We start from the raw sequence: 15,388 nt of genomic DNA, 5'->3' as shown, positions 1-15,388 counted from the left end.
TCTGTAATTCTGTAATTTTATTTTGAAAAATGTAATAAAAATTCAGTTATAAATAAGTTTTAAAAAAATGGAATCAGAGCTAGGATATGCTTTGATTTAGGATAATACTGCATCCACTTACCACTTCTGTTGAGGTTTCTGCATGCTCTGAAGTTACATGCTCTTGTAGAGAGGTCTCAGTATAACCCATTTTACCACAATAAGGACAAGTAAAAGACTGTGGCTGCTCGACTGAGAAAGCTTCCCCACCATAGTATAAGTCTGTGAAGAAAATAGATATCTGCTGCTGAAAATGAACATACGGTCAAAATGATGAGGGACAAAATGACTTAGAAACAGGACGTAGTCATAATTTAGATTGCCACAGAATATATTGGATTCATATTTGAGGTGTTCCCACCTAACTACAGATATTGCCCATAAGGCTGTCAAGCAGTGGTCTTTTTCTCACATAAATTGTCCTTTAACAAAAAAATTTTATATGAGAAACAAAAACTACTATAATACCCAAAAAATTCAAGAGAAACTAGTGAATGGCAGTGAAGATGTCACAATTCTGTTTGCTGAAGAATCTAGCCTAGGACACACACAGTCCGGGACTAAAGTTTCAAGACCGACACAAATTTTGGTTTTCACAAAGTTTTATGCTTCAGTTTTTATGGTGGTAATTTGTATTAACTCTAGATTGCTATGAGAAGTGGTCAGATGAACTAGAAAAAATTGCCAAGTCCTTGCCATGAAAACAATTACTTAACACCATTCAAGGAGAGTGGTTCAACGGATGTGAAGACTACTTCAGGGCATCCAAAAAAGTATAGCAGGTGCCAGGACAGTCTCCTTCAAATATGGATAAATTCAACATCAGTGCAGAGCTTGCCCCAGAATGGCAGCAGGCAGGTGTCCGTGCATCTGCAAGCATTTTCAATATAATACAATGAGAAGTGTTTATTTGGGTGTGGAGCAGGGAGGGGTGGTATTTTAATATGAGCTGATAAAAGATTGTGAAAAATTATTATTTACTGAGCACATCTTATATGGGCCAGCATGCCAGAGGATGCATTCACAAGGATTTGCAACATTGGTGAAAAATAGTAATAAAAGAACTCTTACCAAAGTCTACCCTTGTTAATATGCACTGCATTGGATGGTCAGTTGTGTGCCTTGTTGTTGTTGCGCCACTTTCATAGCAAGATGCACAAAGGTCATAGTCATAGCAAATTAAGCACTTGTATCGTCTGCCTCTGAAGTTTCCTTTTAAACATGCATCGCAGCTGACACCTATATAATACAAAACACGAAGGTTAGAAGTGAAAAGAAACCATGCGAGAAAATATAAAAAGCCTAAAGAGTTCTAATCACAGACTGCTGGGACCATCATGATCAGTTGTAATTCCCCAGGAAAGCACACTTCATTACTGCCTCCTTCAGGAAAAAGCAGTAATTACACACTACCCAATGTCAATGTAATAACCATCATGTTTCCTCTAAAGGATTATATGCTCTTTGCAGCAGTTCTCCGCTTTGGCTAATAGAAAATGTCCCTAATCTATTACGGATTTAAAAAGTGGCACTTTAATAACTATTGATCGTATAAATGTAATCATGGTTGTGAATAAGCCAGTGAGCAGACGTTCAGGCTACAATAAATAATGTAAGGATACATCTGTTGCTGGGTATTTTTCCTATAGAACTTACTGCTATTGGGAGACCAAATGGAATAAAACGGAGCTTCTGATGCAGATATGAAAATAACCATGGCCTTAAAGAGGACCTGTTACTGGATTTTTTTATTTCTTTAATTTTAAGTACCTTCTCTAATTGCTGCTAATACAATAATTCAAGAACAGTTTTTCTTTTTTTTTTTTTGTACCCGTGTGTTCCAAAGGGATGTCCCTCGGCAATAAACATGCAAATCTTCCCTTACCACAGAGCTTCTGTGTTGATTGGCCAGCTTAAGAGGATAAAAGGCAAACGTCCACAGAGAAGTTCTGTGGTATACGCCCAGTTGGTTGAAGGGAAAATATAGTCTGTTATCACTGAGGGGTGTACAACTTTGGGACGGAGAAGCATAAAAAAGTAATCCCAGAATGAGTGGGGCAGCTGCAACTCGAGTAGGTACTCTGTTTTAATTTATAGGGGGTTGTCCAGCGTTAGGCTACAAGTCTGCAGTCACATTAGGTGACTGCAGACTTGCAAATCCTCACATCGCATGCACTGTGTACTTTGAGGATTCTCCAATGACGGAGAAGTATGTGAATTGCATACACGTGGTCACGATCCAAATGGTCGGGCACGGCCTCGCTCAATGCAAATTGCACACTTGCGGTCATGTGCCTGCCCATTCCCGACTCTGGCACCAAAGAATCCTCACAGTGTGCATATGATATGATGATTAACAAGTCTGGGGGCAGAGAGTGACTTCAGACTTGTAGCTTAAGGCGGAACAGCCCCTTTAAGGCCACGGTTCATTTTGTATTCTCTGTATGATTACATTCTGTCTTCCAGTAGCTGTAAGTACTAGAAGAAAATTTCCCAGAAATCAATGCATCTTTCCATTATTTAATGAGCAGTTTAATTGAACATCTGCACCCAGGTATATCCATAGCCATCATTGTATTTATATGGTTAAGAGCATCATTAAATATAATGTAGCTTTTCAAAATAGTGATGGCATATGGCTCCTCTTGATTTGTAGTCCTGGTACAAAGTCATGCATGGTTAACAATGATGACATCACGCCAGGTCTACAAATCAAAAGAGGAGCCAGGGATGCCAGCAGGTAGGCAGATTGAAGGGCCAGTCTGGCAGGCTCAGACTACAGACGTGGTTGCTGGACTAGTGTCCTGTAATTTGATTCGTACTTCCCTAACTTCTTTACTTAATGTGGCTTTTATTCACATAAACGCAGCAGCCAATCACCTCCTGTGGTTGTACAGCGTGTTACTGTTCCAGGAAATTGACCATCAATCACCGGAATATCAGCAAGGAATTTAACAGGTAAGAAATTTTTTTAATATATCAATATTTTTTTTTTTTTTTTTTTTTTACTTCTCTTGCTGCATATTCTGTATGTGAATGTTTTCCTGGACTTTGTGGCACTGGATAATAATTGTACAAGCGGACCAGCAGGTTGAGTAGGTACAGTCTGTTTTAGCCATGGAAACGAAGCCCACAATGGAATGTAATGGACAAAGGAGCTTGCTACAATAATGATGCCTCAAACAAGCCCTAGCCAGCCACCCAGCAATAAACTAGTCACTTCTGTCATCGTGACCTGCAGAGGTGCAACGGATTCTTACTCATTCTCCTTCCAATTAGTCGAGTATTTATGTCAATTTAATGATTTTTAACAACTTTGTCATCAACATATACACAATGAGAAAAAGCACTCATAACAGGCAAAATGCCTTTAATGGCCTTTAATGTCAAAATTGCATTTATTGAAATTAACCTGCATAAAAAGTATTATTAGGCTCCGTTCACACCTACGTTTTTTCAACTACATGTGTCGGTTCTATGTTCAGAGCGACACCGATGATAGATCTGTTACTCATTGGATGCATATGGAATTAGAAGCACCCCACTTGTTTCCATTATGGTGTTTGCTACTTTGCAACAAACATAATAAAAACATGCAGCAAGCTCTAAGTCTTGAAAGCATAGTCTTCCTTTACAACTGAAGTAGTTTTTTTCATGCCTTTCCTTGAAAAAAATAAGCACATGTGAAGATAGGTTTTTGGGACTACTGAATCTTGGTAGGAAAAGGCATCATTAGGATACGTTCACACTGTGCTCTTACCTGCCGTTTAAAAACAACTAGTTTCACAGCTGAATACTCCTCAGGAATTGCTTTTGTTCTCTGGATTTATTTATTTTTAAAACCTGAAGGGTCTCTCACTAATTTTGGTTGTTTTTGCTACAGGAGGTTTTTAGTTTTCTAGTGTTTGGTTTGTGTTTTTCAGAATTTTTGAATTCCATTAAGCAATGGGAAAAAAAAAAAACTAGTTTTTTTTTTGCTGTGGAAATGCTAAGAAAAAAAAAATTACAAAAACTATGCCCGGGCACTTGCTGAGTATCTTTTAGCCTTCCCGTTTACTTGTATTGTAAGGAATGAGCGTCTTACTAGTGGGAGATGCCTGGAGACTGTACGCTGCCTTCTATTAGCTGCTGGGTGTCTTTTGAAAGCCTTCAGTGTATAAAAGAAAATTAAAAGTCTGAACATGTGACAGCAAATCATTTTTACATAGCAATGAACATGTGCATTCTTTTGAGCAGGTTTTTTTCCTGCTTTTACCACTGAAAAAACAACGATAACCCACACTTTTTCTAACTAAGACCTCATGACTACTAGGGAGTGGACACTACATCTCCCCTTACTAAGGAGTCACAAAGGCTTTGTATGGTGCTCGCTCAGTGCTGTAGGAGATAGTCTCCATGCTCCTAGAGGGAATAACTAGAAGCATGGACAGTCGGGTGACTGTCAAATTTATTTATTCATATCCAGATATAGAGGTAAATAGGACCTTACTCTAATTGCCATATTACATCACTGCACAACACAGATTTGTAATAGAATCTAATGCATGAAGTCTAACACTCAATTTGGCATGAAATAGGTTCCCTTCTATTAAGGGGAGTGTCACCCCGAAATGGAAATTGAACTAATTAAACAGTTATGTAAGGGACTTAGCCTCTAAAAAAACAATAATACTAGCAGTATACATTTCACTGCTGTAGTTAGTTTGAATACTCTTTACATAACATATGCAAAAGTGGGGGCTTCCTTGCACGCTTTGCCCCAAAGATTCTAGAACAAACAAGTCTTACACACACACACACACACACACTTGGTCACATGAACCAATCACAGGCTACCCCTTTTTTTCTTGTTTAGACAGCAGTAACCCACCAAGACCAACAGATAATTTCCCAAAAATTTCACCAGTTACCACAAAACTCTGATATTGCGTTCACAGCCTTTGCTGCACTCTTATTTCCCTCCTTCCTACAGCAGTCGTCTTCTTGCTTGCTAGGAGCAAAGTCCTGCTGCCGTGATCCCAGTCCTGGGCCTGCATTCTTAATATCAGCCAAACAAGCATATTTACTAGGTTATGCCAGATCAGGACTGGGCTCCCTGGCACTTTTCCTCCTAGCCCTTCTTGTAACATTTACCCAGCTACGTACTTCTGGGTCCTGGTGTACCCCACCTCTCCCCTCCTCCATATCACTGGCCCCAGCCAGCGCATGCTCAGTGAGCTCTAAACTCCTCTCCAGGTTTACAATGCTCCTGAGTGTTGCTAGCTGCACATATAGATCCAGTAAGGCTGCGTGCCCACTACGCGTTTTTCAAGTGTTTTTGCCGCGGAATTATGCAGCGAAAATGCTTAAAAACCGCTTGGTAATACGTGCCCCATGGTCAAAAATGATAATCCGCATGTGCTGTGCACATGCTGCGGAAATTTCCGCTGCGGATTATCATTGCGGAAAAATCAGCAGCATGTCCATTATTTTTGCGGAAAAGCGGCGTAATTGCCACCATTGACTTGCATTGAATCGCTTAATATCCACATGACTACATGTGCACATGCGGATATTAAGCGATTCAATGCGAGGATGGTAACCGGTTCTGGAGAAGAGGAGACTCTCATCCAGACCCGGGTACCATAGAACCTGTAAAAAAAAAAAAAAAAGAATTTTAAATAAAAAAATAAACACATACTCACCTTCTGATGGCCCCCGGTCTCCTGTACAGTGCGTCCTGGCACCCCGACGGCTGAAGTCGGTGGTCACGTGACCTGTCACATGACTAAATGATGTCATGGAAGGTCCTTTTACACCATCGCGAGCAGCCCAAGACACCGGACGCACTGGGGAAAAGATTGGGGGCCATCGGAAGGTGAATATAATGGTTTTTTTTGTTTGTTTTTTACCATTTATATTAATTTTTTAACCTATTAACTTGGTCACACTATATAAATCCATGCCGGTTAGAAGTTGTCAAGCACTTTTCCAAGTGATGCTAAAAATCACTTGGAAAAGCGCTTTACAACCCGCATACAGAAATGCATGCAAAAACACTTGACAAACACTTCTACCTGGCAGGAAAAACGCATGTAAAAACAGCATGCATGGGACATGCAGAAAAAATCCAGAGCATTTCTGCTTCGTGGGCACTAGGCCTATCTGGGCTTCCAAACATGTAACTCGCTGATATCGAGCGCAAACATATTCACCCTCAAACGGCTGTTCAAGGCTTGCATACAGCTCACAAGACGCACACCTGGTAGCATTGTCCATGGAGCACATATTAAATGGGGATAGACAATACAGGTAAAAGCAGAAAAACACCAAACTATGCTCTTGTGTTTACCTATGATATTGCATTTAACTATGCACTTATCTGCCTCCTCTGTACGCTCAGCAGCCTCGCTAGATAGCTCTGCACTTGTAGTTCTTCCAGCCAGCACAGCTGATTCAAGAGCTTAGTGCACAGTTACACCTCTGCATACTGAGCACTTCCCTGACTCTGATTGACAGCACTCACTTGGCCAGAGTGAGCACTGCCTGGACCCTGACCACAGTGCTGCACATGCACACCAACTATGCAGAAGTTCCCCTTTCACCATTGCCTCCTGTCACGGCACTGCAGCTTCTACACCCAAGATAACTAACAGAAATCAGCCAGGTGTATAAACACTAAACATGTTCATGTGTATAATATAATATTAGTGGCTGTCAGATTTAGGACCATCTACAAGACAGATCATCTTACATAACAATGGGGGGAGAGACGACTGTCGCCTAGATAATAACAGCGTCCATAGTGTGCAAAAATAGACTTTATTATTTAAAATTACAAGCAGATTAGAGTGGAATAAAAACATCAGCAGCAATTGCCATATGAAAAAAAGAGAGCACACAGGTGGACTAGGTGAAAAGTACATATGACAACCATAAATATATCTAAAGGATGACAATATCCATTTGATAACACATATGCATTGGTAACAAGTAATCAGTCACTGATATGCTATAACAGGAAAAGTAATGTACTTTTGTACATCCACATTGTTCTCTAGACCCAAAACAAGACATGTAAAGTGTTGGTAAAATACCTGTATAGCGATGTGTCAGAAGCCAGACCTGTCAGCTTCTGACACATCGCTGACAGACCTGGGTTGAGCTGACAGGTCTGGCTTCTGACACATCGCTCTAATCTGCTTGTAATTTTAAATAATAATGTCTATTTTTGCACACTATGGACGCTGTTATTATCTAGGCGACATAGTCAGCTTCTACACCCAGAAGTGTAGCAAGTGGTTTCAGAGGGGAGGGGACAACAGTGTCCAGCTCCTCCTGACTTCAGTGCAGACCTATTCTGTGATGTAATAATAAAAGGATAATTCAAGTTGGACTACATGTACACATCTGTGTGTCACGGTCAGTATGGACCAGCCACGCCACAGGTCGACTGGACAGGTGAATGTGCCTATGAGAGCGAGAAATCCCGGTCAGGAGACATTGTGGCCAGTCCCATGCATCAGACAGTGACACACAGATGTGTGAATGTAGCCTTATGTGAAGCTCTGCAGAGAGGTAGCTACACTGATAAAACACAGTCTATATACATTTGACATCTGCAATCACTGTCAGCAGTCTTGGGCTGTATATCTCCTAGGACAGTAAGTGGTGACAGAGGACTTGTGTGGTAAATGGGCTGCGACGTCTGCAGCCAACGTAAACTGTATACCTGCAGAAATGCAGTGCAGAACGGAAAGAATAGTACGTATTATATTATTGCTTTAGCAGTGCAAATATGAACAAACCCTTTAATATGATATAGTGGATTGCCAGTATTTAATTCACATTTGGTGATTGATCATTGCTACCAAAATTATATACGCAATCCAAAGCAATGTCAGTGCAAGTGACCGAGAGACGGCACGAGTTTTAGGAGAGGCCAAATTAACAACTTGGCACATTCTTAAAGTAGGAATTCATTTGTGACCTCTAACACCAATAAGCCAAGAAAATATGGAGGACAACTAAATGGGATGATTGAAGAATTTTTTTTTTTTACTTCTATATAAACTAAAATAACTTCAAAACAAATCCAAGTCAAGGCCACTCTGTAGGTGGATGTATCATTGTCAAAGTGTGCAGCCAAGAGATGTCCTGATGGAAGTAATATGGATACAAACAACTGGTAACACTCAAGGACCAAGTTAGACTTTGCTCAATAACACCTAAAAAGAGCGGCCGGTTCTGCAGTGAGAATTGACTTTTAGAGAGCCACATATATTGCAAAGTGCCATCATACCAGCTCAGAAGCATTTGGCTGGATCTGGGCCGGACAATGATGGATATTGCCAAATATTTCAATACAGAAAAAGCAATGCAATCATCTATTTGTTTTCTTCAAATTTTCCTTTACTTGCCCACCAGCACTTAGTCTTGGCCACTACTCCTGGTGTCCTGACTGCAGCACTGACATGTTGACAGCATTTCAGCCAATAACCAAGATCAGCAGCTCTGCCTGCTGAGGCCAAGGATTGGCTGCAGCGCTAGCAACATAACATTAGCACTGCAAACAATAAATACCGGGAGTACCAGCAGAGTCTTGATGCAAGCACAGTTTATTCAGTGGACATGAGTTCTCTGAAAATGTAAAACCCCTTTAAAATTTTTTTTTTTTTTAAACCTCTTGAATTAAAGCTTAAAATCTACACTTCTATCACATGTAAATCCACAACCAACATGTGAAGTAATACTATGTCACATGGAGGGTGACGGTATAAGAACTAGACTCGGGTGATGAGTCCGCACCATAACCGGAAGATACATAGCCAGCATTCTGCTGTAATGGCAGCGACTAGAGCAATAACCATTTAAATGCCACTCAGTCACTGACAGTGACATTTAAATAGTGCAATCAGCTGCCATCTTTGTCCTCCTGTGGCACCGTTTCATAAGGGAACGTCATTTTGCCTGTATTAACAGAACATGCAAGAACAAGGGAGAAGATGATCACAGGTTTGAGTCTGCTAAGCTAAGGGACTAAAAAAAAGTATAGGATTACATGTAGTTGAAAAAGAAGAAAAAAATTATTATTAATCTCCCCCTCTCCCCGACTTTTCCTCGCCATTAACAAGAAATGTTAAAAAAAATAAATCAGCATATTTGATTAACGCCAAGTCCACACAAGTCTGATCTATAAAAAATATTAACCCAAATGGTAAATGATGCAATGAAAAAAAAAAAAAGTAGAAAAGCCAGAATTCTGGTTTTTTTTTTGTCGTCACAGCTCTGTAAAAAAACACAATGAAAACGGATTAAAATGATGTATACCAAAAAAAGGGTATAAAAAAAAAAAAAAAACCAGCTTGCCACACAAAAACCAAGCCCTCACATAGCTCAGCTCTATAGACAAAAAGACGGTATATCGTAAGTAGAATCTTGTTTCCAAGTCACTTTTACTCTACAATGAATACAGTAAAATCAAAACCCCAAAAAATAATGACAAAATGACTTATTACCATTTTCCACTTTGATTTTTGTTTTTTTCCTGTTTTCTAGTACATTGCAAGGTAAAATTAATGGTGTAATTCATACCTTTTATTTCAAAATACAAGTCCTCATACGGCTAGGGCAGCAAAATATAAAAATGTATCGGTCTTTGAAAAGGGTGGGGGTGGTAGTGCAATATCGAAAAATAGGTTGTTTCAGATCCATTGTGCTGGACTGCAGGGGCGAAATTGTAAAAATGTGTGCCATTGTCTAAATACTTCTGGACAAAACTATATATGGTGTAACTAAACAATATCAAATATTTTATATCAACGTGATTGTTTACAAGACACCAGGTTTACACTTTGCAATCTGAGGGCAGAATAAAATAGGGGCTAAGACCCCAATTCCCATGCTGGGTTACTTATTGGGCTCCTTCCTGTAGTTTTGATGTCACTGGTTCATCTGCAGCAGTTCTGCTAGTCCTCAGTTATGAGCTCTATATAGTCTCACCTCTACCAATGATTGACAGCTTTCTTTGACACTGTGCATAGGCAGTAAAGCTGCTGATCAGGGGTGGAGGGGATAGTTAGGACTCATGAATATCAAAGACTACATAGCAGGAGCTCATCGCTGAGTGAACTAGCACAGCAGCTGCAAATAATGCTTATTATAACACACAAATATGATTGGACAGTACTGATATTTTTAATGGACATTTTACAACTACACCTGCAACGGTGACACGGAGGCATCCTCTACATCTAGAGGAAGAAGGTTTAATCATCACCATAGGCAGAGATTCTTTACTGTAAGAGCAGTGATATGGAACTCTCTGGCACATGATGTTGTAATGATTGATTCACTAAAAAGTTCCAATGAGGCCAGGATATCTTTACATATATAGTAAAATATAACATTACAGGTTATGGGCACCAAGATTCAGTGATAAAAAGTTGATCCAGAGAATTACGGTAGTCTGACTGCCGTATGTGGACACAGGAAAGAATTTTTCCCCTAATAAGTAGACCATACAAAACAAGTACCAACCTGCCCCTCCTAACCTTCACCCCTCTAACATAATCAATGCCAGACACAAGTGTACAAGTAAAGAAGTGAAATGAATCCAAGCTATAGTATCTACAACAGAAATGAAGGCAAGTAAATAACAACTAGAGTGAAAACACAAAAACAAACCTGGGTTGTGACAGCATCCATAGACTCCAAGCGTTCCTCACCCTAGTACATTTTCATTTCTTACATTTTTTTCTACATTTTCTTGTATCTATCCGGTATTGAATTTGTTAGGGGAGGGGGGCTGGGGTTCAGGTCAAAGGGGCTCGGTACTTATTTTGTACTGCCCTCTCGATAGTCGACTTGCACTTGGTGCATTCTAATTGGTTTTAATAGTTTGATGGAATCCCAGAATTGCCAATAACATTTGCTAGAATTTTGCATTACCGTACCACCATGGTGGCCTAATGGATCATTTGTCTCATACATTCATACAATTGATACTGTATATTTGTAATGTGGACAGGCTCCTTACCTTCTTTAGTTCCACTTTATTATTAGTTGGCATTGAGCACAAGTTCTGTGTGGACATACCTTGAGGCTAGAGCAGCGCTTTGGACGCAGCGTATTTTCGCTGCTTCCAAAACGCTGCATTCTAATCACACAGGTAAATCCGCATGTGTTCATTGAACAATGTGGATTTACCGCATCAAATACATTTTATGGGGGAAATTTCTGTTGCAGAGTCTAGCGTCACTTGTACTAGCTTGTAAATCCGCTCCACGGGTGAGTTTACGAAGCCTTAAATAGAAGCACAGTGGGCAGGGGATTACTATAAATCCATCCACTGTGTTTGTATTGTAGAACGCAGTGTTTTGGACACAGCGCAGGAGAGCCGCGTCCAGAAAATACTGCTATTCCTGATCGTGGGCACGTACCCTAACTGTTCTGAAGGCAGCTATGATTAACCACAAAATAAAATCCAATCTTTCCCCAATCTCCAATGTTATGCTCATAGAAGACTGGTGAGTTACAAGATGACCTTGCACTGGAGAACTGCTTTGGCTCTCCCTGATAGTGACAATGAAGCAACAATGTAGTCATCAGGGAATTTCTTAAAGGGAATCTGTCAACAGGTTTTTGCTACCTCATCCGAGAGCAGCATGATGTAGGTAAAGGGAAGCTGAATCCAATGCTGTATCACTTAGATTACTGGGTGCAGCTGTTCTGACACATTTTTTAGATTTCACAAAAAAGCAGAGCTGAGGAAGCGAACCCCGCCCACCAGTCTCTATATATACAATGTCCATAGACCGTGAGGTGCCTGTCACAGATGGAGGTGTGTGGGGACCAGGCCTCATGGTGACCAGCTAGTTGCAATGATAAGTTACAGGTGTTAAAACAATCATTGTAAGCAAACAAAACCTGGATCACTGAAATCTGTGCTTTAACCCCTACAGCATGCTGTCTTCAGATTACATAGCAAAAACCTGCTGACAGATTCGCTTTTAATCTAGAAAAATTGGGGCAGTGCAGGCTTCATCTCACCTCTCTAACGCTGTAGAGACAGTCAGCAAAATCCCTACAGAAATAAAATAATAATTGAGTGCTAAACTAGAGTGACTAACTGCCCTTTCTTCCACAGATACGCTGGACTGTGTAGATATTTGCTGCTCCACGGTCAAATGAAGAAGCAGTGTCCAGTGTGTGCATCCCACATGGTGGCTCCAAGAATATAAGTCGGCTTCGATCTGTAATAGAGCGTTTTGGACGTAGCTCACCTGCGCTGCGTTCAGAAGCAGTGGATGGATTTATTGAAATCCCATGCCCACTGTGCTTCAATCTGACGCCGGGTAAACTCACCTGCGGCGCGGCTTTACAGTCTGTTGCAGAGACACAATAATATTATTATTATTATTATTACTAATAAAAAATAATAATAGTCTCCGCAATAGAATTTCCCCAATAAAGTGTATAGGGTGCGGAAAATCTGTGTGGCTCACTGAACACATGCGGATTTACCTGCATGATTAGAACGCAGCGAAAATATGCTGCGTCCAAAGCGCTGCTATAGCCTGATCGTGGGCACATACATAGCCTTAGAATGCAGAAATAGATGACCATTGCAAAAGGCTTTCTGACGTAATAAGCAGGTAGTAACAACAGTTCCAACTACAGCCACAGCAATGTGCCACACTCTATCAAACAGTTGGAAAGTGCCAAATAAATGTGTTCTGTGCAATTCTAAAAGATACGCGTGAACAGCAAATTAAATAGGAGTCCCAATAGTGGTAACAGCTAAAAGCAGTAAGATATGTGCTCTTGAATTTGACAGTTCCCTTCCTCTCATGACCACAGAAAATCCAAAACCGTAGGAAGTCCCACTGCAGCGTTCGGGTTTCAGAAACAGGGGCGGCCCCAGTACGGGTTCAGTCACCGCTCTAAGTATAGAGAGTGCCGGCTATAACTGCACCCCCAGCCCTGACTGACACTGGCTCTGCACTGGGGCTCGGCTGTCAGTCACTGACAGTTACAGCCTCCGTTCTGTATCCTCTGAGTGTTGACTGAACCAGCGCCGCCACCATGCCTGAAACCGGAGCGCTGCTGACGGAAATAAAATTCATTTTATCTCCGCAGCGCTCGGATTAGTGCAGGCGCCAGGCAGGTTAATAGTTTCTTCTGGTGACAGGTTCCTTTAACCACTTCCTCCACTTGGCAATTTTCCGTTTTTTTTCCGACCCTTCTTCCAAGAGCCATAACTTTTTTATCTTTACACTGACCTAGCCATGAAAGGCCCTGTATTTTTTGCTGGACGAGATGTACTTTTGAATGACATCATTCAATTTATCATGTGATGCACTGGAAAGTGGGGGAAAAAAATCCAAGTGCGTTAAAATTGCAAAAAAAGTGCAATTACCCCATTTTTTTTTTTTTTATTTATCAAGTTCACTATACGGTAAAACTGACTTGGCAATATGATTCTCCAGGACCATACGCCATTTTTCGAGACCCATAACATTTTCATTTTTCGTGATATGGGGCTGTGCGAGGGCTTCTTTTTTTCACCCTAAGATGACGTTTTTACGGATATCGTTTTGGGGTAGATAAGATGTTTTGATAGTCTCTTATTGAATTTTATCACACTGTTACGGCAGCCAAAAATTTGTAATGCTGATGTTTTGATTTTATTTTCGTTATGCCATTTTTTCAGACAGGATTAATTTGTTTCATATTTTGATAGATTGGACTTTTACGATCACAGCAATACCAAATGTGCATTTTTTTTTAATAGTTTTATTTTTAAATGGGGGGCGATTTGAATTTGTGTTTTTTTATTTTTTCATTTTTTTTCTGTATTTGTTAGTCCGCTTTAGGAGACTTCAAGCTGCGATTGTCTGATTGCTTGTGCTATACATATCAATAGTGAATATCACAATAGATATCACAGATAGATCTCATACCAGAAAAACTGGTCTGGTCTGAATGAGCCCTGAAGGGAAGAGTACTGTACCACTAAAATTAGGCTCTTGAGCTTCCTTTTCTTCCACTTTAGGTCACATCCCTCTTCTAATGTGGTCAAGTTAAAATAGATGAATATACCATGCCTGTTGTACAACGTTGCCGGTTAAAAAAAAATAATTTAATTTGCACCTCAACAATTCAAATTTTTAGGTTCTCTAGCTACCTGGCTCCAATAAAGTTCTGACATAAAGCAAAACTATCATACCTATGGAAAAAAAATAAGAAGCCAAGACTTTTAGAAGGCCATCATCGTCGGAGTCGTGGAAACTGAGGAGTCGGAGGTTTGGCTTACCGACTTCACAGCCCTGGTGTGAATACAGACTATCAGTTCTCGTATTATCTAAGGATAGGTAGTAACTTAGTATAACTAGAATACCTACTTAAAAGGACAAATTCACATGACAGCATTTTACATCATTTGTAAGCTAAAACCAGATAATAAGACACAGAAGAGGTACTACAGCTTTACATTCTACATTTTCTCCTTTTATGCTCCACTCTTGGTTTTGGATTACAGATACTGACCAAAGTGCAAGAGCCTTACAGGAGTCAGACCATACACATATTGTGGACTTCTTAATAAAGAATAGAGTACATGAAAGGGAAACAGGTTCCAATATCACTTCTCTAATCACATTTATTGGCCATTCTATCATTAAATGTTCCATAAAATAAAAATGTATTTTGTTCTCCAATAAATTATTCTAAATCAGTATACAGAAAGTCTTGAGGTGGTTTCTAACCTTTTAATAAGCCGGGTGTTTTACTTTCATGATCATTTACAGATAAACTAGGCCAAAATATTCCCCTCCCAAGAAACCCTTACTACTATGTTGTATCTATAAGAGACAGTTGTGGCTATATTGCAAAAAGCGCTGATGGGATCTACCAAACCCTGAATGGCTCAAAACATTCTCAAAGCGGGTATTGTAACTGTGTATGTATGATCACACTCTGCAAAAGTCCCACAGCTACTTGGGCTGTCCTAGATCTAAAGAGATGGGAACATAATCATTGTCGCATAGTTAGGCCATGGCCCCACTATCAGTATTTGGTCAGTATTTTTCTCAGGAGTGGGAGCCAAAACCAGGAGTCGGTGATAAATGCAGAATTGGTGACTTGTTTCTATTATACTTTTTGTCTCATTGTTCCTCACCTGGTTTTGGCTCCCACTCCTGAGAAAAAATACTGATCGAATACTGATAGTGGGGCCGTGGCCTGAGAGTCATGATAGCAATCGAAAAGGCATAAGCAGCTAAAACCCCAAATTTCCCACCAGGTACAGTTGACTAGCTATCCGGAAGTTGCAAATGTGTCTGCAAGATTTACAAGTGTTGTGCCAATC

At 40.3% G+C, this 15,388-nt stretch overlaps 1 protein-coding gene across 1 annotated transcript in view; it reads right to left on the bottom strand.

The window, feature by feature from the left end:
* KCMF1 (potassium channel modulatory factor 1) overlaps window positions 1–15,388 on the bottom strand; it is a 74,687-nt gene that overhangs the window by 22,636 nt on the left and 36,663 nt on the right. The window contains exons 2-3 of the mRNA XM_073636991.1: window positions 1,111–1,278; window positions 122–261 (exon numbers count right to left, since the gene is read on the bottom strand). Of these exons, the coding sequence (XP_073493092.1) occupies window positions 122–261; window positions 1,111–1,278 (308 nt within the window). The remainder of the gene's footprint in view (window positions 1–121; window positions 262–1,110; window positions 1,279–15,388) is intronic.

The sequence above is a fragment of the Phyllobates terribilis genome, unplaced genomic scaffold (genome assembly GCF_046119375.1).
Source record: "Phyllobates terribilis strain yellow unplaced genomic scaffold, ASM4611937v1 Scaffold_1__5_contigs__length_1240528914, whole genome shotgun sequence".
Classification (NCBI taxonomy): domain Eukaryota; kingdom Metazoa; phylum Chordata; class Amphibia; order Anura; family Dendrobatidae; genus Phyllobates; species Phyllobates terribilis.
The sequence above is the reverse complement of the archived record's forward strand: the minus strand, read 5'-3'. Positions and strand labels throughout refer to the sequence as shown.